The sequence below is a fragment of the Zootermopsis nevadensis genome, unplaced genomic scaffold (assembly GCF_977971745.1).
Source record: "Zootermopsis nevadensis isolate Lab colony 2312 unplaced genomic scaffold, Znev_1.0 Znev_ptg000024l, whole genome shotgun sequence".
Lineage (NCBI taxonomy): Eukaryota > Metazoa > Arthropoda > Insecta > Blattodea > Termopsidae > Zootermopsis > Zootermopsis nevadensis.
Genome location: NW_028259156.1, coordinates 3,814,880 through 3,841,184, shown reverse-complemented (window position 1 = coordinate 3,841,184; position 26,305 = coordinate 3,814,880). Strand labels below are relative to the sequence as shown.

Genomic DNA, 26,305 nt, shown 5'->3' with positions numbered 1-26,305 from the left:
AATCAGATTTTAAAAGAGATATTCAAAGCAAGCTTGTTTGTGTTTTGAAACATGAGAATCAATCTTAAAACTCAAAGAAATATGGACAGTGAAAATAGCAATTCGTAGATGGATTTGTAAGTGGGACCGTCATTTGTTAAATCTGTTACGTTGGATAACAACAGTATTAAACCAGATACTAAAAGATTTTATTAAGCAAAAGCAGTGTTATATACCAGTTTTACTAATAAAATAATGAGATGTTTAAGTAATACGCGTATAATCTACAAAAAGTTACGCAACTCACATGTTCTGTTTGTTAAAAAAACTGAAACCAGGAAACAGAAACAATGGCATGTTAAACATTCACCATTTTATTAGTTTGATTCAATGGAATGGGTTTCTGTCCTTCAGGGTTTACCAGACGAGATATTATCAATTTGTTTGTAACAGGAGAATCGGAAAATATGAAACTCATTCTGGCAAGTTAAGTAGGAACGCGATGTCAGGTAGTGTTCGACAACCTCGCACCTCGACCGCGGAAATACAACAGACAGACTGGAGCAGGTTACAACATGACGTGACCTTCGTGGTTTCTTGTGTACTCTGTTAATCCTATCGAAATGTATTGAATTGCAACTATCAATATTTTAATGTGGATTACGTGACTTTTCGATTACTCTATATAATGAGAAAATAACCATTTCCTATTTTTAATTACTAAAGAATTTCTACATCACGAAATTATGTTTGTCACATGACGTTTCATGTTAATGGCTAGGAAAACAGGAAGTAACGTGGGCGTTTTATAACTTAAATAAAAAAACTTATTCTTACCTGTTTTGGACGCATGCATGTAACGTGTTAAAACACAAGAGCCCAGATAGAAATATGATTTTAAAATTTCCAACGACAAAGAATGAAGAGAATTTTTTTGGATGTATGAAAGGCAAATACTTAACCCTGATAACTTAGATTTAACAAAAATGTATGTTTTGCTTATATTAAATGTACTTTGCATTTGTTGTGATTTTTATCAAAGCGGAAAATGCATTTTAGGTGATTTAATTTAACTTAATGGGGAGTCAAACCCTCTAGAATCACTACCATATTTTATAAGAAAAATTACTGAGTTGATAATGTTGCGTCATATTGTGTTGAATATATATTTGTTTAATTTTTATCAGTCTAATCACAATAAAATATTATTATTAATATTAAAATATTATTACAATTAACATTTAAATATATATATTAAATATTTAAATGTTAATTGTAATAATATTTTATTAAATATTTAAATGTTAATTGTAATAATATTTTAATATTTTAATATTTGATAATAATATTTTATTGTGATTAGACTGATAAAAATTGAACAAATAATAAAAATTACGCTTATGCATTATCATATCCGAGTGTATGTAACCATAATAACTACTGGATATTCATTAACCTGGTCAGTATACCACAATATTCTTAATTTTTGAATTTACTACCATAAATAATAGTAACACGGCGGATGTATGATTTTCCGATGGTGTATCAACAGAAAATAAAATATATATGCAAATTTATTTTATGTAAATTTTCAGTTAATGTAAAATAACAACATGGCGGTTGAACGAAATATGTTTTTAACTTTCAGTTTGATGACGAAAGTTAATAAACCGCTGTCAAAATTTGTATGGTGATTTCTTATAAACAAATATATTTTGTATAAAATAGTGTGTTTTTGTCAAAATTACAAGAATTAAGACGTTGAGAGGGGAGTAGACAGTTTATTCAATCTTACTAGTGGAAATTAAGCACAGAACGGTATCACTAAAATACAAGTAGGACTCGGTTTACGCTGGGGGTTAGGTTCCTGAGATTTCCAGCGTTATTGAAGCAAAAATATAATGGGGATATATGTAAATACATTAGGTTCCGTTACAAGATTATCATTAATCAATACAAAATACTTTAGAAATATTTTATTTTATACAATTTACGTATTGAAAATTGTGTAATGTTTAATAAAAAGAAAGGAAAATTTACTGCTTTAAAAACGATAGAATAGATGTCTCTTTGGTTTTATTATTTTCTGATAATAAGTTATATTATGGCTGTAGAACTATAACAATTCCTCTCTCAACATTTGAGCTCCGCTCCCAGTTGGGGTCGTTGCTACAGATGATCTCACATCCCTTATTAATAAGAACAACATCCTCTTGCATTGTTATGTTACCTAGGAAACGTCATCTGTTTACTTGGCATTGTTGTTACCTAGGAAACGTTACATTACATTACAGAGACGTATTTACGTCAAATTCTCCGGAACCGTGGTTCCACTGTAATTTTTTTTTAAATTATTTAAATTTTAGGCCATAGTTTATCATTTAGTATTATAGTTTTATTACAAATGTAAGTTTTATTATAATGTCGGGACCATCTGTGATCTATGAGAGGACTGCGCGCTCAATATGACCACCGTTCTGTCGTTCGACGAACGAAACACCACAAATTTAAACAATCGAAGGCCTGAGTTGATAAAAAACTGAGGCTGGTTATTTTGGAAGTAGTTTTTCCTTAAGGTAACCCCAAAGGAGGAAGTCATACGGTTTTATGTCCGGGCTATTAGGTAAAAAGATAAATGTAGCAAAATGGAGAGGTATCCCACAACACTACGGTGAAATACATAAACTTAATAAATACGTATTTTTAAATATTTTGATGTATTTAACTATTAACTTTTTAACCATATAGTGTAATACACAAAAATATAAATGTTAAAATAAAATGCAGAATAATGTAGTTTTTAGGATAAAGGAAAGGCAAATTTGCGGATTGAATATTTGTACTTGAGAATTTTGTAATAGTAAGGTAGAAGTGTAAAGTAGAGATATCTAAGTAAAAGTTAAAATAAAATAGAAATTACAATCCGCATTTAAATCACTGATGTAGTGAGTAACAACTGAATCATGTCACACAATAATCACATATAATTAAGGATTAGAATTTTGAATTGAACCAAACAATGATCACGTATTTTAAATTCTTTTCGAAATACGGAATACTGATTTCTTTCTGATTTTAGGAGCAGACGCTACGCTCTCTTTTGATATTTCTTGAAGTGTTCCAAAGGGTTTTTTCTGAATAGACTTTCCATGTTAACTAAGAGACTTGACTGTCATATCTAATTTTTCTGTTGTCCGTATAGCCTGTGAGTTTTCTGTTTCTCCAGAATTATAAACAGAACTTGCAGCCTTAGTTAATAATAATAAAATATAGAGGAGTTTGAGATCAATGTATAGTTAATATTTTAATATTTTCCGTCAAATCACAATTTTTAATAAGATAATAAAATATAAAATATTTAAAATATCATTTCACGTTCCGCATCGAATGATCGATTTACAAATTGAAATGATATTTTAAATATTTTATATTTTATTATCTTATTAAAAATTGTGATTTGACGGAAAATATTGACTTAATGCACAATATGACGCAAATATACTACCTTATCAATGTATAGACCACAATATGACAATGAGAACACGCCTTGGGGCATTGGGAGCTGAAGGTGGTTCTCATTACGAGGAAACTGCTAATTAACCTCAAATAAAATTACAGCTCTCTCCCAAGTCACTGTCAATAATTTTTTGTTATGAAGTTTTGTAAATCTGTGTCATCCTTCAAGAGATTCAAGATTCTTTCATTCACCAGTGTCTTGACGTCAATGGCCCACATAAAGTCAAAGTGGTTGAATTTATCGTCTTCAACCGTGTAATATCTAACTGAATGTGGCAGACTTTTGTAGAGAAGTCCAGCATCCTAAAACAGGAAGTGACATGATTACAGAGCAGCCAACTTATCTAAAATCCCACGAAAATACGAAAGCGTCACACAAGCATGCATACTAACAAATAATTCTGCGTTCTGCAATTAGATTATTTAGTAAAATGAAATAGTGACTGCATATTTGAATGTAATATTAGTAACTATAATGGTTTTAAACCAAAATGATTTTAAGACAATGTTTCTTTAATTTTTATCATCCTATTAGATTTTGTAAAAAAATTATATCTTTTGTACCGGCGTGAAATTGTTTTTTAAACTTTTTTGAACAGAAGTAACCTTAAAAGTAGTATTCGCTGGCAAGTCGTCATGCATTTTAATGACATGATACAAGCGAACGACAACTTAAATTATCCTAATTTCTTTGTCTCAAGACGATTCTACAAAGAACGCCGAATCGAGAAAATACACTAATGGATTCACTTACCTCTGGCGTCGCTAGCCAATCATTTTGACCAACTATCAGGCTCACTGGTGAAGTAATCACAGCAAAATTGTATTCTGGAGGGTTGGTATTTCCATATTTGATCAAATTCCGTATAAATCCGTAGTCATACTGCCTGAACATACCTGTAACCACGAAATCCTACATAGATACGTTTGTTACCAGACGTTTCGACAGTAAAATATCATATGTTTTCACTGGTCTAATACTGGCATTTGTCGACAAGAAATATTTCATTAATATATGAAGACAACGAGATTACTTTAGTGTAGAGGTTCCCAAAGTATGGGGCGCGTCCCCTGGGGGGGCGGGTTTTTTATATGAAATTTTTTTTTCAACTTCGTTAATCTGCAGTCCAGATTTTCTAAGTATTTTCCAGAAGCAGTAAGTGATAAATACAAATGGATCACGGATCCATTCCATGCTGATTCGCCTCAAAATTACGACGTTTCTCTTGCAGAATAAAAAAACTATATTGACGTTATATCTGATACTTCTTTAAAAGTTCAGTTTCCTAGGAAGTTGTACATAGAATTTTGGGTGGGCACTGCAGGGAAATCTCTGAACATCCTTCTTTCTTTCGCAACATCCTACCTGTGCGAGACTGGATCTTCAGCAGTGGCTGCCATCAAAACAAAATATCGTTCTACGATGAACCTTTAAAACGACCTTAGAGCGGCCATTTATGATAAATTATATTCACAGAAGCAACCACATCCATCCCACTAATCCGGGTATGAAGAGTATATTTTATTATAGCTTTTTAAATTAAATGCATTGAATAATATATATTAAATTATAAAAAAAATGTATACTCATAGCTAAATTTTATGTCAAATTTGTTTGCTTGAACTTGTTCTGGAAGGGGAGCGTGAAATTTATGAAATGTTTTAAGGGGGGGTGTAAGGTATAAAAGTTTGGGAACCTCTGCTTTAGTGCAATTGAGGGAAAACTGGCCTGAATTTTTTCTTTATACATCTGTTGAGCGGACGTGTTTATCATATATTTAAATCATTAATATTTCAAGGTCATGAAGACAGAATACGAAGTGACATATAGAAGGGGGGGTGGCTGGTATCAAGATTACCGTCTTCTGGGTTGTTGAGCCATGTAGACTGGTAAAATTTCAGAGTAGATGGTGGTGGACTTTAAAATTGAATTTTTACCATTTAAAACTAGTTTTTTTTCAGGCCGGATTGGGCTATTTGAAAAATCACACCCAGTTTCTTTATATGACAATATTACTCATTTTTTGACAAGTACCTGAATTATTGTTTTTAATTTAGTTAATAATTACAGCTCAGGTTTCTTGAGTGTTCATATACAGGTTGTTTTACACGGTGTATTATTTCAGCACATCAACATGTCATTTCGAAAATCTAATCTTAAATAAAGAAGAAATGTAAATACCTGATCTCATAAGCTGACCGTAGTGTGTCCAGGCTTTAAAAGAGGACCCGGCAGGAAAATAAGTAAAAATTATCGGAAGCATATTCTGCAATAAATAAAAACAACAAATAAACCATTTTCAGCTATTAGATATCTGTGTTGAATAGCTTACTCTCTAATGTAATAAAAGAACGAAAAATTTGTAGCCAATGGTATCGAGTACGAGGTGCGATCGGAAAGTTTAAAGACTGCGCGTATAAAAACCCGTACACTTATCTCAGGTATTAAATTCATCCATCACCCTCGAAGTAGTTCCCCTGGGAGTGAACACAACGATCCCAGCGCCGCTGCCAAGCCTGGAAGCATCCCTGGAAATCTTTCTTTGTCAGCCTGTCAAGCACCATCTGCGATTCTGCCTGAATCTCTTCTATCGTCTCAAATCTCCTTCCCTTTAGCTGAATTTTCATCTTTGGGAAGAGGAAGAAGTCACACGGAGCTAAATCCGGCGAATAAGGAGGGTGCGGGATGACGGCCATGGTGTTTAAGGCCAAAAACTGCCGAACTTAGAGGGCGGTGTGCTCGAAGATGGTCGTCCAGAACGCTCGTCATCATCGACAGAGGTTCGGCCATTTTTAAAACGTGAATGCCACACAAAAGTTTGTGCACGACCCATTGCGGACTCCCCAAATGCTTGCTTTAGCATTTCATAGCTTTCCGTAACCGTTTTGGCGAGTCTTTGGCAAGAGATTCAGGCAGAATCGCAGATGGTGCTTGACAGGCTGACAAAGAAAGATTTCCAGGGATGCTTCTAGGTTTGGCAGCGGCGCTGGGATCGTTGTGTTCACTCCCAGGGGAACTACTTCGAGGGTGATGGATGAATTTAATACCTGAGATAAGTGTACGGGTTTTTATACGCGCAGTCTGGAAACGTTCCGATCGCACCTCGTATTTATCTTACATTATAAATAACACAAATTCTTTTTTCTCTAAGTTAAACACAAAAATGAAGCAACAATAATGTTTGCGTTATATAAACACCTGTGTTTTAATTCATATTTCTAAGTTAGTTAAGTAGGAAAGACATTTCTCATTTCACCGCAGTCGTAGCTAGTTATCAGACGTACCAACAGGACGTGAGCCATTCCATAAAATTCCACTAGGTAACACACATAAGAAATCCTAAATATGCTCAGCTCATATTTACATGAGTTCCCCTACAGTCTGCCAAAAATTACACAATTTTAATGTAAACCCTTAGGACTATGGAGAAAAGACATTGAAAGTTTGTGCAGTAGCCTGCTGCACGCTCCGGCTGGATTATTCCTGTAGAAAAAGTTTGCTCAGAATCTGTTAAAAAAGGTGGACGGAATATGGAGTCTTGTCCCAGCGTGAGTTAAGAGGGAAAATGTCCCCAAAACCTCAATCGGTCGCTTATAACAGTTTCTTTGCAGTTCAACACACAGACAAAATACTTTGGTTCAGTCTCCGACAAACAAAAGTCGTTTCATGTTACCCCCGTGTGTGACCTCCAATTTAAATTGAAACCACAGTTTCCAGTTTTGTGAAACCGATTAAAGAGTTTGGTGTAATTCTTAGATTATAACAGGACGTCTAGGTATGGGCTGCCTATCCAGTAACACGACGGAAATATCTTACTATTCTTAACCTTGTCGGTGTTCAAATGTTTGATTTTACGGAACTTACTTGGTTGATTTGGTTAGAGTTGAATCCACCAATCTGGAATAAGATGTTGGTACACAGTCCCTGTGTGATTGCACCAGTTTTGCAAAGTGTTCGTAGTGGCCCGTTTATAAACTTCGTATTTGGGAAGAATTGTCTATTATACAAGAATTCTGTCAGTAACTGGAATAAATTAAAATAATGCAGGGTATAAGATTTTTACCTTCAACGTATCACTACCATTTCTAGGCTTAGAAATGAAGATAATTACTAACAAGACTAAACTTTGTCACAGCCATTAAGATAACAATTAACATTACATTACACTTAATTACATGCTATTTTTCTAAGATACGTGTTAAATTTATTTTTCAACCTACTACTCAGAATCCAAAACAGCATTTAATCTTGCAGTTACTCGATCAAAATTTTTGTATCCTTTGTCATTAATAACGCAAATAACACTGCGTGAAGTGTACAGCGTACAAATTATTAATTTTCTCATTGCGTAGTTTTTTTCCAATCTTCAGTAGCTTTTTAACCCATTACGGACCAAGCTCTCTGATCTGTTACAATTCAGAACTAATTCTGAAACAGTTGATCCTAAATTCTTCAGATATTCAATACGACTCCATGTAAAAGAGATTGGTTTATCGCAAAATCTGTTCATGCACAGGACAACAGAATGCAATACAGAATAGAGAAAATATGGACAGGACTGAATTGGATTAGAACCTCGTAACATATTTTCAGTGTTTCATTCGCCTAACGACTGTGATTTGTCTTTATATTTTTTTCCAAATAACATTAACTCTTATGGGCTTACTCCTTTTGGAACAAACTTGGTGGCTGCAGCAAAGAGAGATTTCGTGTTCCTCAGAAAGGCGACAGGTGCCAGAGCCACCATGTGGCGGATTTTGGCATTATACTCTGGCTTCAAAGACATGAGCACAAAAAACATGGTAGTGCCCATTGAATGACCCACGTAGGAAAGGTCCTTCTGCCCTGTGTTTGTCAGGATGTAGTCGATTTCAGCTGGTAAGTCGTACACGCCCATTTCATGCCAGCTGTCAACAAAATATTAATTAAGGGCTGGGCATTAAAAATATTTATAGTAGCCGTCATCAAATTGCATGTTTCAAGGCCACAGGACTCCCCCCTCTCCCCAATTACCGCACGACTACAAGTCACCAGTTCATCGTTGCTACGCTACGAGTTTTAAGCTGTCTTAACTTGCCTGGGCCTCGCTTTTAATGTTACAACGGTAGATGATTCCGATGTGACCTTGAAACAAGAAATTTGGTGAAAGATTACATTGTACACAACGATTATAATAATAAAGAAAACCGCAGTTATAAAGTTTGATCGAAAAGTCACGCAAATAATTTTAAAATATTTTTGGACAGTTTCAATTTCATACAATTCGACTGTATTAATAAAAACAATTTCGCTGTGACTATATAATAGCCCACGCATGTAACGCCCTGTTTAAACCTGTTCGCACCAGTCCTTCAGCTTTTTTTTTTTTTTTTTTTTTCCAAGTTCAATGAATATTTATTTTTGAACGGTGCCTGGCATCTCGTTCTCACTTACCAGAAGTTGTTAGGATACATTTCCTGTTTCTCCTATGACAAACAAGTCGATTATATTGTTAGTTTATATTTTATGATTTCAATGTAATGTTTATTTTTTTGTGAATAGATTATTACGTCAAAATATGCTTTGGGGACTTATAGTGACACGACCATTTAGACATTCAGAACTCCAAGCTCGTCCCAGTTTAACGAATATACATACGCAGTCCTCTAATAAACAACGCTGCTAGTGACGTCATGGGGTGACCTATAGCTTAGAGTCAATCAGAAGTATTCATGCTTAACTCCTCAGAGAGAAGGGAGTAGTCTCTACACAAGCCATGCTTCGGTGCACAGTCCAGACAACGTGGTTTCAAAGTGTTGGAGTGATTTTGTTGTGTTGATAGTGGCAGGTTTTACTTTGGATAATGCAATTTTGTTACAATCAAAAACACTGAACCTCTCGTAGTTTTAACTTCGAACAAGGATTACCAGACAGGAGTTCAATCGAGCTCAACGTGACGTAAGTTAATTTAATCGATGTTTATAATCGATATGTTTTTAACTCTAGAATAGATCCTTCTTCAAAGTGCTGATGTACACGGCTTGTTATAGGATTTACAGAAGCCTACCGTTTTACAAAACCGACACCAGATTAATTCCGTCCGTCACTTCATACTCTATTTGTCGAAAGTGACGAAATTTTAATAATAGATTATAATATGCATGGTTTTTATGTAACGATTTCCATTTATTTGTCTTACGTAAAACGTGCCCTGTAATTCGCGGAGAAAAAATCGATCTCATACGATATGAGTCATACCAAATATCAGTATGAAACTTTGGAAATTAATATAGGTTGAGGGCTTTTGACAGCATGGTGACGAGTAAAACATTTTGACGTTTTGGAGAGGAAATAGCATTATTCTAGAGAAGAATACATAATGATGAGCTTTATAATGTGATGTCTAAGAACTCCGAAACAAAAGAGGATGAGATATATTCAGTACCAATAAAATCTTCTCGGGCAATCAGCCGCGTCAACTTGTTACCGTAGTAAACCGACGTTTCGGGAACCAACTCTGTCCCATCATTAGGGTTCTGAGGTATGTACCTGAGGTATATATACAGGCGACATTCGAGGTATCCAGTCACATCAGGACGCTGATGATGGGGACAGAGTTCCCGAAACGTCGGTTTACTACGGTAACCATATGACGCTGCTGATTGCCAGAGAAGGGTTTATTGATTGTACTCGTCGTGAAAGTCTCAAATCCTATATATTGGGTATATTCCATGAAAGGAGATGATAAATGAGTAATTTAGTTCTAAAATTTGAATACAAGAGAGAATTTGGGAGACCCAGACGTAAATAGGAGGGCAGTATGAGATTAGACATGAAAGAAATATGGTATGGACTAAATTAATCTTGATTTGTGTAACTATTGTCTTGTTACGAATACCACACTTTCATGGAGTTTCGCTGTGTTATATTTACAGTTATACCAATTAAATTTATAGATTTACGGATTCTTTAAAAATGTTTTCTTGTGGTTAATTTCAAAAATAGTGTTCTAAGACAGGGCTAATTATAATTACGATTGGTCTTGTAAATCGACTGTGCTTTTGAATTGTGGATTTCTTTCGAGGAAAAGTCATTAAATCGTATAGGGGAGTAAAATTATAGCACCGTGCATTATTAAATTGTACACTACATGCTATGAATGGTCTATTTCACGCTGTAGCAACTTGTAAAGAATTCCCTGTTGTCTGATTTCTAAGAGACTGGATGCTATAGCGAAAGGAATAATGCCTTTCTTCCCTAATTGGTCATTTAGGTAATGAAAAGTTCCTACATTTTAATCAAATAAAATAATATCAGCAGTTAAGTGCGATACGCTACTAGTCAAATGGGAAAGAAACAAAATAAATACGCATATTTTATGGCGTAATTTGAAGAGGAATATTTTAATAAAAATGTTTTTTCTAGTCTTAAAATATATTTTATGTGTAAAAAGCTTCGATCATATTTAGCAAATTTTAATTTTAACTGTGTTGTATTTTAGGCACCATTGTGGTATTTTTTTGGAAAATAATTGTATTTTGTTCATGTATAGATTATAAATATGTTGGACGGAAGTATACACAGGTTCAATTGAGGACGTCTTAGTCAGCTAAGATTAAACACGAAGCCCGTAAGAGAAATAATCTGCCATTACTTACGTTTTGAACCCATAAATTGTGTTTGTTATTTGATTTTTGTTATAATCTTCAATCATACAAAAATTAGTCTGATATTTTAGATCAGTGGTATTCAACCTGGGGTACGCATACCCCCGGGGGTACGTGAAATTTAAAAAGAAAATATGATAAGCACTGAATAATCAGGGCCAGATTTAATACATTATTTTGAATGTAATTTATTTAATTTATTTAAGATGTAGATTATGTACTATGTATAACTTGAATTATACACCAACAACTTTGGGGATACAAAGTTGAATAGAAATTATATCTGGGGGTACGCGAACAAAAAAGGTTGAATACCACTGTGGAAACGGTAGTTGTGGTGAAATTTTAGTATGAAGATATCTTCTGAGATTGTTGCACCGTGTATTCTGGTAGAAGTTTACTGATGTTTCAGAGGAACTTGCTGCCTCCATGATCAGGGCTGTGATGGAGGCAGTAAAACAACTCTGAAACGTCGGTGAGCTTCTACCAGACTTCACGGCCTATCACTCTGCGTAACTAATATTAACGTCGTTATTCAGGGTCACAATTGACTGCGTCGTCTGTGCTCAGATAAAGAAATTAAAGTTTCTGGTTCGTAGAGAAAAGCTATATGTGTGTAGGCTAAGTACCTGAAACTCCAGAATTTTGAAGATGAAGGCGACAGGCTCTCGTGTTTTGTGGAGTGGACATTTCCTCGTGCGTTCCCCATCCATACGTCATAACCAGCATCAGCCATTAAATAGGCTACGACAAACATTTTATAAATGAGATGTCTTATTTGTAAGTTAGAATTCGTCGCAAGAATTATGAAGGATAACAGAACATTGATATCAGATTCTTTGCTGTCCACCCAGTAAATTACATTCTGTAATATTAACACATTTTTTGTGTAGACGACAAAGAAATATAAAATATATTATACTCTGCATACTTTAAATGTAGCTAATGATTTGCCTGATGTAAGAATAATTAAACCATAGGCGGGATATGTAAATTTCATGACTAAATCCATGAAACAGCTTATCAATAAATTTTTAGCCTTTTATCGAGTCCCGAAGGTTCATTACTGTGCTCACAAGAGTCCGCCACCTGCCTGTATCAAGAACCAGATCAACCCAGTCGAAATTATCTTAATATACTTCTTTATCCATTTTAATATTATCCTCTTTTCTACGTGGTTTTTCCGACTCAACTCTTCTCTCCAGGCTTTTCAACTAAAATTTCGTAAGCATTTCTCACCCTCTCATCTTTGATTTAAACACCCCCAGTAATTCTTGATGAATTTTTTTTTGAGTTTTTCATCATGTAATTTCGCCGGGCTCCTGTCGTATCATCCCTGTAGGTCTGTTAACTGTACCCAATGATTTGTCCGGTCCCATGATGACCCAATCCACGGAGCTGCTTATAAGACCATGTTGCAGGAACACGACAGGTCTCTTGGTGTCCGTGCTGTTTGATTTTGGGCTGTAGGGAATGCGATGCATCGTGAGGATGTAGCCGTCTTCAGTTGTCACTGTGTGGGTCTCCGCCGGGTAGCCATGTTGTGTTATCAACTTCGGCTAGACCAAGAAGTGTTATAACATATTATCGATTATTATTATTATTATTATTATTATTAGTGTTCTGTATGAGGACAGGTCCATATGAACAGGATCCTTCCATCCTTTTCTCGGACTGGGACCTGTTCATATACGTTCTTGGCAGATGATCCAGAAGTGGTTTGCCATTGCCTTCTTCTGTGTGTGAATGGAGTAATTGTTGGGATGCCACGGAGGAAAACTCCGTGTTGCCTAGACCACGGCCTTGCCCAACACAAGTTATAAATTCGGGCACCGCCGGGAATCGAACCCGAGACCCCAGGATTACAAGGCCACTGTTTTATAATCCGAAGCTTAAATGATAATGTTGGCAATGAAAATAAATGTTATTCCCTCTCCCGCGGCTAAGATGAGGACCCCGCAAAGCATATATTCGTGTTGTACCTCAGTAGGATTCATTTTAATATTATAGTTACATCAATTGCTGTCTTTCTAGTGGTTGATTAAAATTTTAGTTATCGTTATATAATTATTTAACGACACATTTTAACTAGGTTAAATCGATTATGTACGTAATGTCAGACGGTAATACACGTTTATATATGTAAATAATTAATTAAAATCAATGTGGATGGAAGATGGCTGCCTTTTGGATTATTGCACCATGTAGTGTGTTAGATGTCTACCGTCGTTTCGTAGGTGCTTGGTGCCTCCATCATCAGGGCGTTGAGTACTCACAAGACAGCCATATTCACATTCACTGACGTGAGAACCTGAAATCTCACATCTTGATGTAAGTGGTAATAGTTTATTTAATCAAATTTAACTTCATTGTAGCCGGTTTATGTTCGAACCCGAGATATTATGAATTCGAAACGGGAATGCTAACTACTCCACCGTGACTGGACAAATTTGTTCGTATTCTCATAATTTGAGGTCTAAATTTTTGTACGTATGCATTTATTTAACCCATTCGGACCATATATCTTAACATAATAGAACTTATTTTGTTTAATCGCCCCAACAACAATATAAATAATGCAACAATATCGACGAGATGTTTTGTTGTAAACCTTTATCAGAATTAAGATACGTGATTTGTTCTGCCGATCACGCAGTGGAATGTTACAATCGATTCTGTATTTTCTCAGACTCAAGAGTGAGTAGTGGTGACATCTAGAAAATTATCATAGAACCAATCCCGTGTTCTCAGATCCCGCCACATTTCCAGTTGTAAGATTTTAATGCAGGTTGTGTTAAGATAAAAAGTTTTGGAAGATGAAAACAACAGATCCTTTGGACTCTACACCCGTTGGAACACCACAGTGCAATGGCAGATTGTTTGGTTTACACAATTGGCGCGCAATAGACTGGTAAATCCGGCAATTTGCCGGCTTTAACCTCAAATTATGTAAACATCTTTGGAATTTATACATCGTATTGACTTTTGTTAAGGCGTTTGGAATTTTGAATTTATTACAGGTGTATGCATTGAAAGCTAAAACTTATTGCATTGATATTTCGAAAAAAAAAGTTTTATTTTTAATTAATTAATTTATATTAAAGATAATAAATTTACTTGGATATAGGCTGTTCGTAAGAACGCACAGAGGTGAAACCGAACATAAGAATTTATGAAACGTTCATTCTGGTTAAGGATAAGGCTTGAATTATATGTTTTTAACAAATTCTCCAGATTCGCATGTTAAAAATATTCTTACCATAGGGAGCTGTAACTTCAGTCCAGTGTCTGTCCACGTCTTGATGGCCGTATCTTTTCCGTCTGTGCACAGTATATATTGACAACATAAAGTCGCTAACAATTGCATCGTCCACTCTGAAACCCTCATTGAATAAAACTGTATAACAATATATTCCTACAGCTGTTTTAGTAAAAGTGAACATTCTTACTGCAACTTTGGATATTTATACTAAGTAATCACGACGTGTTGTAGGGTAGAATTTACTTTAAACCAATCCACAGGCAATGATATAATCACTAAATAAAGAATAAGGAAGGAGTTATAATAAAATAAATCGAAGTTCTGCTGTCGATGACGAACTGAGAGATGACACTAGGGGGGCAAAGTCCCTTATCATTCACTGGTGTAAGAATGTCTGATTCATCTAGAATGGAAAGCTGACAAGAGAATAATAATATGATTCATAGTTTATCAGCACCAATAAATTCTATTTCTGCTAAAGTCATGTAACCAAATTATTCTTAATTTTAATTCTTAAAAAATTCTATTACGACGATTAAACCAATAATACACACAGCACGTAGTAGACCTAGAAGAGATGTGTAATTCACACAGAATTTTGATAGGGAAACGTGAAAGAAGGAGGCCATGATGAAAACGTAAATTGGAGTAGTGTAATATCACAAATAATCAAAATTAGTGAGCAAATGTGGAACAGATTTATCTGGCGAGGGGTAGGGTCCAGTGGCGACCTCTTGTGTAAACTGTAATGAACCTTTGTTTTACGTAAAATGCACCGAAAATTTTTAGTATCTGAGAGACCACTACCTGCTCAAAAACTACTCCATTGCATAAAGTTAATATTGTAAGTGTAGTTGTGTTAGGAAGTTCCGGTTAACTTAATATTTTGATCGGCCAGTAGTATCTTATACTATATATTATATTATATTGTAGACAATGTAAACTACACTAAACTGTTCACATAGCTCGATTTGCTTCACATATGGTGCTGTTATACAGTGACCTTTGGAAGAAACATGAGTGTTTGTGGTTTATTTCTGATAAGACTCACAGAGTCATCTGCAGAAGGCCGACTGAATCACAACCCAGCGGTAGAGCCGTCCTGTGACGTAACTCCTTTGTGTGACAAGACGTAGTCGTTATATGAATTTTGTAGACTTATGTTAACTTACTGAAGGCAAAGATCTGTTATTTCAAAGCAACTGATCATGAGAGACCCAGATATGACAATGTATTGGACATCGAAGTAGAGTGGTGAGCCCTGGTTCAAATTTCTGTCCAGAGACCAGCGTAGTTTTCCTCGCTGTCTCCAGCGTCTTAAATTAGATTACGACCGATTCCATACTTATCTTTTCAAATTAACTTTTATTAAGCATCGTACGTTATATAAGCGTTACTACTGACAGACTCGTTAAATATACCATAGACTTAATAAATATATAGGACACTATATTAGATAAAATTCCGTTAGAAAATTATTTTAAAATGTTTAGACATAAATTGGATTAAATTTTATATTGTGTACTTGTTTATACGAGAAACTATTAATAATAATCTATATACATATAGATATGGGCTGTGAAATAGATTATATGTATATTGGACCCATACGAAACCCTTATGACACTTGTAGAATTCAAGTGTTTAAATATTACTGCAGTTGGATCATGCTGAAATATGGCAAAATACAACATCCACATTACACTTACAACACTGAACAACACTTTCCACGTTTAGAAAGTAAAATAATGTTATAATTAATATACGAACCGCATATTTATACTTTGCTAATAATTTATATAATTAATTAGTTTTCTGAGAAAGTTATGAAAATAATCACTCCATATTCGTACCTGGATCAACTGAATTTAGGTAGCCTGAAATATGTGCTGTTGAAAAATTGTTACTTGAAACTAGTTTTCTTATGTTAAAAATTTATACAGCGATCAAATAACAGGAGAATATGTTATCATATAAAATATTATTACATTCAAAAATCCGTAAACTTATATAATTAATTAAGAGTTACTTGAGCAGTGGAATTAATTTATTATTGTATATACTTATATAATGAGCGATCAAAGCGACTAATAATTGTGGATGAATAACACTCTCACCAACTGCTCACAAGATGTTTACTATATGTTCCACCCAAAACGTAATAATCTCCTACAAAACTATAATCTTATTTGTGAGGTTCTCACGGCAGTGTAAATGCAGGTAAATAGCAGAATTTCGAAAAACTTACTGTCAGCATCTTTAGGGCTGAAGGTGGAGATGTTGTATTTTTCAAAAAGTTGGTATCTGCCTGCATCCCTGTTTATAAACATTCAGCCTACTTATGTTGGAAATAGAATGATGCAAGATATCGGTCTTAGTTAGCTTTAAGAAGGCTCAGAACTTTGTCATTAACCAGCGTTTTCACGTCGATTGCCCACAGGAAGTCAAAGTGATTAAATTCCGGAAGTCCCACTTCATGATAGACGGCGAAAGGTAGCTGCAGTTGTAACTGTGTAGCGTCCTGAAACGTCGAAAAGAACCGGAACTTTGTTAAAATGATACCCACTGTCCAGTTTGCATGTCAGAATTAAAATTAATGTAAAGTTAAATGAAGAAGTTATAATGAGTAAGGTCTCTTTGGCAAAGAACATAAATTAAAAGTGTTTGAAAATTAAGTTATCAGAAAAATAAAATGTTCTTAAGAAGGCTGAATCAGGAGACGAAGTTAGGATATTACTACACGCGGATTATACTGGATTAATGTGGCTCATGATAGTGACCAATTGCAAGTCTTTGTCAATACAGTAATGACTAGCTATGAACTGCTTAAGAATTATTATTTTGCGTGACAATGGATGGATACGTACTCTATCTGAATTTATAAATAAATAAATAAATACATAGGTAACACATTAATTAAAGTATATCCCCTTCACGTGTTCAAGCTTACCTCAGGAGTTGCTAACCAGTCGTTAGCACCAACAACTAGGCTGACAGATGAGTTGATATTATCCAAATTGTAATCTGGTGGATACAAATTGCCATATTTGTAAAGATTTACAAGTCCATGATCATATTGCCTGAAGCTACCTTTAAGAGAAAGAAACTGTATTTATTACTTCATAATGCATTGCGGTGCGTATGCAAATGACGGAAAGTGTTATTCGTAATGTTAACACTGAAACAAAAATTGACTTGCAGACACTGATACAAGGTGCGATCGGAAAGTTTCTAGACTGCGCCTATAAAAACCCGTACACTTATCTCAGGTATTAAATTCATCCATCACCCTCGAAGTAGTTCCCCTGGGAGTGAACACGACGATCCCAGCGCCGCTGCCAAGCCTGGAAGCATCCCTGGAAATCTTTCTTTGTCAGCCTGTCAAGCCCCATCTGCGATTCTGCCTGAATCTCTTCTATCGTCTCAAATCTCCTTCCCTTTAGCTGAATTTTCATCTTTGGGAAGAGGAAGAAGTCACACGGAGCTTAGAAAGGAAGTTGGGGTTGGTTCTTGCAAGATCTTTGAGCTCCTGACAAACGAGAAGTCGATTCTGCTTCTGGTCCTCAGACAGGATGCGTCGCATGTGGAGTTCTTCCTTTAGAATCAGCTGACAGGTCCCATAGCCTATCCCAACAATGTCGCACAAGTCGTTGATGGTACGACGTCGATCTTCGTAACGTTTTCGGGTGTTGTGCTCGAAGATGGTCGTCCAGAACGCTCGTCATCATCGACAGAGGTTCGGCCATTTTTAAAACGTGAATGCCACACAAAAGTTTGTGCACGACCCATTAAGGACTCCCCAAATGCTTGCTTTAGCATTTCATAGGTTTCCGTAGCCGTTTTGGCGAGTGTTTGGCAAAATTTGATGCACACGCCATTCCGAAATCGCAGGAGGGTCGGTGTAATGCACTACCAAAACGCCCGTAACTAAGAAACAAATGCTAATTCGATGATGCCGGCTGGCACACTGATTCACTATGAATGTAGGCCGCACCCCCTAAAGGCAGAAGCTCGTACTACATCCGGTTCGCCCTCTATTGACACAGTCTTGAAACTTTCCGATCGCACCTCGTAGCTTACCAGCTACAATTTGAACCAACACGAGACGTTAATTTTATAAACTTTTCAATGAAACGGTTCGGTCTGTTCTACATTACATTATGCCACGCACGTGCTAGTAGTTTGTTACTGATGGTTGTGGAAACACGAGTTCACTTGTCAAATATTATTTTCCCATTACGAACGTAATTCAGCAGTAATAAGGACAGAAATATAAGTGGAAAGTCGCTGTTTAGTAGTTGGTTCATTTAATTTATTTCTAGTTCAAGGAATAGGCGATTGATCCTTTCCGGGACAGTTGTTCAAGGCAACGTGTCCTTATTAGTGAATTTTTGGGTAGTGTGTGACAAGCCCAATGTCTCTGCACAATTTCTACTCATTCCTGATTTGTTATTATTAGAATGTATCTAAAAGTATTAGGGGAATTTGTGTATTTGTGATAAAATGTTTTTGTTGTGTCCCACCATTCCCACACCTTCAAACAGCTTACGTCATTTCTCAAAAATCATGGCAGACCGCGTACACATAACACACTGTCACGTAGGGATTATATGTTCTGTGTTAACACCCGATGTCTACCTGAATTGATAAGCTGACCGTAGTGTTTCCAGGCTTTGATTGAAGAACCAGCAGGGAAATAGTGCAGTATTGTTGGCAGCATTGTCTGTAATAAAACCCAAAATGTAACTATTACTTTGTGTGGAACACATGTTTTGTGCAGTGCAGAAAAGATAGATATTTTAAATTGTTTTTTCTTATGAGATATACTCGGAATATTAAATTCGATACGATAATATAATTTTACACCTGATGATGGTTTAATAAAACCGAAACATGTTGTAACTGTTCCAATTGTAAATCGATTATTCGATATGGAACACAGAATGATATTTTAATTATTTTAATTATCTTATTTTAAATACATTGTGATTTGACGGAATAGCCAAATAATTTAATTTAATAAAATATATTTTAATGAATACGATGTAAACACGGATACTTCATCAATATGAATCAGGATAGGTTTAGTGGCGTATTCTTTTTAAGATGGTAATAATCCTTTGGGATTCTGACAGGCGAAAATAGTGATAATCAGCGTCTGAAGAATTATGCACAATGGTGATACCTTTTAACACAGAATTTTATTTTATTTGCATAGGTCCTCAGTATAAATATTTATCTTTTAATTTATTTTTATAATACGTAAAACCGTCCTGATCTTTATGTGATTAACAGCGAAATATTTATAAGACGAATTTGGTAGATCGTAATATGAGATGTTCCTACATGTGTGTTGTGATTTAACGAAATGATGTTAATTTTTTTATTTTTAAAGATAAAAAGTTTTTCTATCCTTAAACGACATTTCATGCGTGGAATCATTTGAATTGTCTTAAGAGTGCAGAAACAGTGCTCATTGATTATAACCAATACTTTGACATAAATCAAAACATCTGATGTAATCTACTTAAGGTGTTCACTTACTTGATTTAGCTGGTTCGTATTGAAACCACCTATTTGAAATAGGGTGTTTGTACACATGCTCTGCGTAATAGTTCCAATCTTACAGAAAGTCCCGAGAAGACCATTAGACAACTTCTTGTTTGGGAAAAATGGCCAGTTGGAAACAAAATCAAATAGAACCTGAAACAGATGTTTATTTTTAGAAATCTGTAAAACTACCGAACAACTGATAATTATAATTAAGACTGTAATTAGTAATACGGGCATGGACACTTAAGATAACTGTCATAGTCAAGATGGAATAATGTATTTTATTTATAGGCTCTTGATAAACAGAAAATATTAGAATGAATTTCTTTAAAATATTCGAATGGATGTTGTCATGGTCTGTGTTTAAGTGCTGTTGAAGAACTTATCTGGAGCGATTGAGAACAACTACGAAAATCAAGGCTAGACGGCCCCCGGGATAAAAAAAAATAATATCTTAGCAAAATTAAGATGAATGTATACTGGGTTGTTGTGTCGTGCTGTCTGGTAAATTCTTTCTGACGTATCAGAGGTGTTTATAATTAAAAAGGTACATGGATGAAATTTTACTTCACATGCAGGTAGTATCTTAAAACTATGAGACTACTTACTCCACTCGGTAAGAGTTTTGTGATAGAAGCGAAAGGACTTTTCGTGTTCCTCAGAAAGGCGACAGGTGCCAGAGCCACCATGTGGCGGATTTTGGCGTTATACTCTGGCTTCACGGACATGAGCGCAAAAAACATGGTAGTGCCCATTGAATGACCCACGTAGGAAAGGTCATTCTGCCCTGTGTTTGTCAGGATGTAGTCGATTTCAGCTGGTAAGTCGTATACACCCATTTCATGCCAGCTGTCAACAAATTTTACATTTCTCTCTTAGGGATAATGAATGATACACATTTTAGAGCAGACTTCTTTGAATTAATACTACAGTGTTTTAAAAAATAAATAATCTAATTTAAAATTTATATATTTTCATAAGTACGAGGCGCGTCCACAAAGTAAGTTTCCCACTCGTCCCACAGCTAGCAAACCTTATATTGCGCGAAGCGACTGTGCGTACGTGATAGAGCAATGACGTAGCATGGCGCATGCATTAACGGTACTTCCCGCGTTCTCACAGTAGCATCGTTGCAGCTGTTGAAGATGAAGATTCTTATTCCAGCTCCCGCCGACTGTGAAGTGCGGTCAGTGATAACGCTAGGCCGCACACGGCTCGACGGACAGCAAGTCTCCTGCAGGAGTTCAGCTGGGAGGTGTTTAATCATTCACCCTACAGCCCGGACCTCGCTCCCAGTGATTTCCATCTTTTCCTACACCTCAAGAAATTCCTGTCCGGTCAGCGTCAGCGTTTTGAGAATGACAGAGAGGCGGAGATGGTTGTCACACAGTGGTTCCAATCCCAGGCGGCAGACTTCTACGACACAGGTATTCAAAAGTTGGTCCCACGGTATGACAAATGTCTCAATTCCGGTGGCGAATATGTTGAAAAATAGCTGGACACTTGCTGTATCTGTTGCAATAAATATTTCCATGAAATTGTGTTTTGTTTCTGTAAACGGCCCCAGGGAAACTTACTTTGTGGAAGAGCCTCGTACTAACTATATCATATTGGAGATGTAAATATAAACAAAAATTATGGAAATATTCTTAGAAACGTTTCCATTGTGGTAACATTCAACCTCAATAAATGCGAATATAAGAATACTCAGCTGTTACAGTTAACGTGTTATTATTATTATATGTATATGTACAAATGAGATATAATATGTGTTATATACATATATTACCTGTTAGTAAATCTATCATCTTTTAAAAACTATCTGTCGATTTATTTGAGTATCTGAAGATGGCTGTATTCTGGGTTGTTGCGCCGTGTACTGTGGTAGAAGTTTACCGACGTTTCAGAGGTCCTTGCTGCCTCCATCATCAGGGCGATGATGATGATGGAGGCAGCAAGGACCTCTGAAACTTCTACCAGACTGGACGGCGCAACAACCGAGAAGACAGCTATCTTCAGACTCACCGCAGTGAAAACTTAAAATCCCACAAATTTGCATATTTGTCTGTATCTCTGACTATAAATATATAATTTGATTATCAGACTAAGCTTGTAGCCCAAATGTGAGATGGTAACGTATATTTAGACTTACTATTAAATTATCATTTATGTTTCGCGTGTGTCTAACTTCAAGGAAAAAGGTGACTGATTGTTCTCTGCTATCAAAACAGATTTCCCAGATGTGAATACGGGTTCGTTTCCAGGCATGCTACCTACACAGAAGTTATTTACGTTTCTTATCAAATATTTTTTTTCATTTTTATAGATTATATATATTTACTGTTTATTTAACGACGTCATCAGTAGCTCAGTTTTTGATGCGTTGAATGACGTAAAGATTAATGAATAATAAATTAGAAAATATGCGGAAGGAAATTGCCTTTCCTTAATTTCAGATATACTTTCACGTGCCTAGCTTTCTCCTTATTGAATTAGTTAGGCCTGTGTCTTTACATACCTGAAGGACCAAAATATTGGAAGCATTGCGGATAGTTTATTGTGTTTTGTGGAGTACATGTTCCCTCTTGAGTTCCCCATCCACACATCGTATCCTCCATCAGCTAGCAGATAGGCTGCGTGAGACACACATGGGAGTTACATTAAACAGTTAGAATTAATATCATAACAGTTTTTAATTAACTGTGGTATGCGTACTCTCTCCCCAAATATTATCATAAAAATTTCACTCGAAGATGTGAACATCGGATTTCCACCAAATGCAGCCCTCCTAAGATTAACTAACTAACTAGATGACTTACCGAACCCGAAGGTTCATCACCGAATTAACCAAAGCCCTCCACTGGACACTTTGCTGGGCCAACAAAATCCATTCTCCTTCAACTCCTATCTCCCATAGATCCCGCCTGACATTATCCTCACATCTACGTCTAGGTCTCCCCAGAGGCCTCTTCCCCTCAGGCTTCCCAAATAGTGGACCCAACCAACCAGATGGCTTAGGGAACCCGAAGGTTCATCACCGAATTAACCAAAGCCCTCCACTGGACACTTTGCTGGGCCAACAAAATCCATTCTCCTTCAACTCCTATCTCCCATAGATCCCGCCTGACATTATCCTCACATCTACGTCTAGGTCTCCCCAGAGGCCTCTTCCCCTCAGGCTTTCCAAATAGTGGACCCAACCAACCAGATGGCTTAGGGAACCCGAAGGTTCATCACCGAATTAACCAAAGCCCTGTCCTGGGCCAACAAAATCCAGTCTCCTTCAACTCCTATCTCCCATAGATACCGCCTGAGATTATCCTCACATCTACGTCTAAGCCCTCCTAAGATTAATATACCCTATGAAGATTCTTTTCCTTCACTTATTATCATTTCCGAAAGATTTACCTTCTGTTTAATATATATTTACCACAAGATCGAGCGGGCTTTGCCAGGAAACCTTCATAACCGAAAATGTAGTGTCAAGAGGATGGCTGTCTTCTGGATTGTAGCAAAATGTGGTCTGCCCTGTACAAGAGACAGCAATCATCTCTGAAACATCGGTAAAGTTCTACCACACTACACGGCGCTACAAGACAGCCATATTCGTACTCACCGTCTTGGGAACCAGAAATCCTACTTAGATTGAGTGGTAGGGAGGGGAAGAGAGAGAGAGACAGAGAAGTTATAATTAAGTTTAAAACTAAATCAAGACGATAAAAGTTTCTTCTTGTGTCTTAAAACTGACGTCAGCAGATAATGGAAGCCAAGTTAGAATACGAACTTACCCAATGATTTGTCCGGTCCCATGATGACCCAATCCACGGAGCTGCTTATAAGACCATGTTGCAGGAACACGACAGGTCTCTTGGTATCCGTACTGTTTGATTTTGGGCTGTAGGGAATACGATGCATCGTGAGGATGTAGCCGTCTTCAGTTGTCACTGTGTGGGTCTCCGCCGGGTAGCCATATTGTGTTATCAACTTCGGCTAGACCAATTCATAGAAAAACATGATTTTATAAGACGCAGCTTTTATTTGTCTGATCTCATAGCTGAAAACTAGATAATTACGTTTCTGCACAGAACTGTGATGGGGAAAATTTTTGGAAAATGGAGAAAGGAATATGACGATAATTTTAAAATTCTTTTTTGAAAATGTGAGAATTTGAAAGCGATGAGATTGAATGAGGATGGCGTACAATGATGTGCTGTGTGTTTTTATGCAGTTGTATAAAACCTGAGAACACGTATATTTATGTTATGTATAAGCCACTGTTTAAAATTACAAATTAACCTTAAATGTCAAATCTAAAAGTTCTTCACGATGGTGATGAGTCATTTGAATAAAATTTTTCTTTGATATTATCCATCGTCTAGTAAATAAAATATAAAACGTAAAACGACGTTTCGGAGATGGGGGCTCTATCTCCGTCTTCAGGTTCCTACTCAGTTGGACCCACAAGATAGAGCTAATCCATATCGTTTTATATTTTATTTACTAGACGATGGATAATATCCAAGAAAATTTTTATTCAAATAACCTTAAATGGTTTTAGTGTCTTTTTACTCGTCAGAGAGAGAATATCACACACTCACTTTTATCTGGCATCGCGTGTGTCATGATGACATGCAATTAATAATTAATATTGTTTGTTGTTTATTATAAAGAATGCCATTAAATGTGTGATACAAGATAACTGTAGAAATAAATATTGTACATAGGATTCTAAACCAACTGTTGCCAGGGTAAATGAGCGTAAGTCCTAACGAAAAGAAAAACAATTATTGAAACGTTCTGACACGTTTACCGACTCTTAAAAGACTACAAATATTTTTACACAGTTTATAAATTAAATTAAGCCTGATGTCATAGTTTTGCTAAATTACAGGTAAAGTTTTAATCTTACTTCGGTTGTAATTTTTTGACTAGCTTTTACCCTGGCACCTGCGAATTTATCAATCTATACTGCTTCCTAGTAATCACATGGCTAAATTGTTATTGAGGTTTAGAATGTAATTACGGTGAAATTATTTAATCAGTTGTCACAAGCATTTAAATAATAAAAATAACCTGTATACATGATTCAAAGTCGTTATATCGTAACTGTCGTTAATTTTAATATTTTGAAGCACAGTTCTCATGGATTTAACTGTATAAAGCGAATTCCTAATACACCTTAAATTTTTAAAAGCTAAACTTGTTCGTATTTCACGAAGAGACGCACACATGTAGATTTTAAAAAAACAATTTCTTACCATAGGAGATAGTGATTTAGGCACATTCTTGTTCCGTCTTCCGCTAACAGCATCCATAGCTAAGTAACACATGAAAGCAAGAAACGTTGTCCACACTGCAAGTCTCATATTTTCTTCAGTCACCCTTCTTAAACGCACGTGATTGTATTTCAAATGCACTTAGCTTCTAGACTAAATTTATTTATCTCTGTAAGAATCAGGATGTTGACTAGTGTTTCTGAATGCACTGCATTTTGCTTATGATACGGAGATATCAGTACGAAGTCCTGTCTTATAAGTTTGAAATATAAGTGACGCATAAGTTTTAAAAGCGAACTGAAGGATCAAGATATTCGCGTATTTTATTTGCCTTAATTTTATAATCAGGAACAGAGATATGAAGCTGACGTCAGAACATTCGTGGAATATTACATTCACCAGAACAACAAAGATCCTCTGAATAAATTATTTTGTAATTGAAATAGGAAAGGAATTGCCTCTAATTAAGCACTCACTACTGACAGATTAAAGCGATAGTTGTGAAATTTTGACACTGTTGGCAGCACTGATAGGTCTTTGTAACTAAAATTTAATTGTCTACATATCTTATACTGTAGATAAAATACTTAATTTAATTTCGAGATATCTTATGGATTTACGTGGGACGGATAAAGATGGATGTTTAAACACCAAACTAGAGTTGCATATTTTTATGTACATGTGGGTAAAAGTATTTGCTTGTGTAATTTACAATAATATATGTACGATGAACTTGATTTTATCAACATTTGCAAGCGAACTCCGACTTGTCTGTATTCCTCGAATGTTTTAAAACTTGATAAGAACGACTGATTTATCGGTTGACTTTAAACATTAATTCAGAAAAGGTCATGATCATTTTGTACATGTTCAGACGTATAGAATACAGTGACATGGATAGTGTTCATGTAATGTAACTGTTGTTTAGTTATTTTATGCAGATAATTACGTAAGACAAAATGAGATTCAGGATGATGCAAGCGACGTTATGTCCTCATCTACTGTAGCCGTCAAACAAGAAGGTTTTTGGCTGCGCAGTAGCAAGGATCTTCAACTTATACTTACAAAGGGA

At 35.8% G+C, this 26,305-nt stretch overlaps 3 protein-coding genes across 6 annotated transcripts in view; 1 reads left to right on the top strand and 2 right to left on the bottom strand.

Annotated features, from left to right (window-relative positions):
• Slob (Slowpoke binding protein) overlaps nt 1-26,305 on the top strand; it is a 543,833-nt gene that overhangs the window by 778 nt on the left and 516,750 nt on the right. For 2 of the 4 annotated variants that reach the window (XM_087354941.1, XM_087354942.1), the window contains exon 1: nt 9,152-9,433. The exons of 1 other annotated variant lie outside the window; for it this stretch is intronic. The gene's annotated coding sequence lies outside the window, so the exon portion shown is untranslated. Of the gene's footprint in view, nt 1-9,151; nt 9,434-26,305 lie in introns of those variants that run through there. One more of the 4 variants, XM_087354940.1, reaches the window with a different exon arrangement.
• On the bottom strand, nt 1,941-15,616 carry LOC110833637 (lipase 3). The gene is made up of 8 exons (XM_087354946.1): nt 14,402-15,616; nt 12,500-12,701; nt 11,772-11,886; nt 8,163-8,403; nt 7,361-7,519; nt 5,678-5,762; nt 4,250-4,392; nt 1,941-3,798 (listed from the first exon to the last, which is right to left on the bottom strand). Exons 1-8 carry the CDS (start codon nt 14,528-14,530, stop codon nt 3,616-3,618), a joined length of 1,257 nt encoding a protein of 418 aa, XP_087211072.1. The 5' UTR covers nt 14,531-15,616; the 3' UTR covers nt 1,941-3,615.
• LOC110833636 (lipase 3) lies at nt 15,750-25,527 on the bottom strand. The gene is made up of 8 exons (XM_022071944.2): nt 25,216-25,527; nt 23,746-23,947; nt 22,476-22,590; nt 20,566-20,806; nt 19,949-20,107; nt 19,043-19,127; nt 17,355-17,494; nt 15,750-16,925 (listed from the first exon to the last, which is right to left on the bottom strand). The coding sequence occupies exons 1-8, from the start codon at nt 25,321-25,323 to the stop codon at nt 16,779-16,781; spliced, it is 1,197 nt and encodes a 398-aa protein (XP_021927636.2). The 5' UTR covers nt 25,324-25,527; the 3' UTR covers nt 15,750-16,778.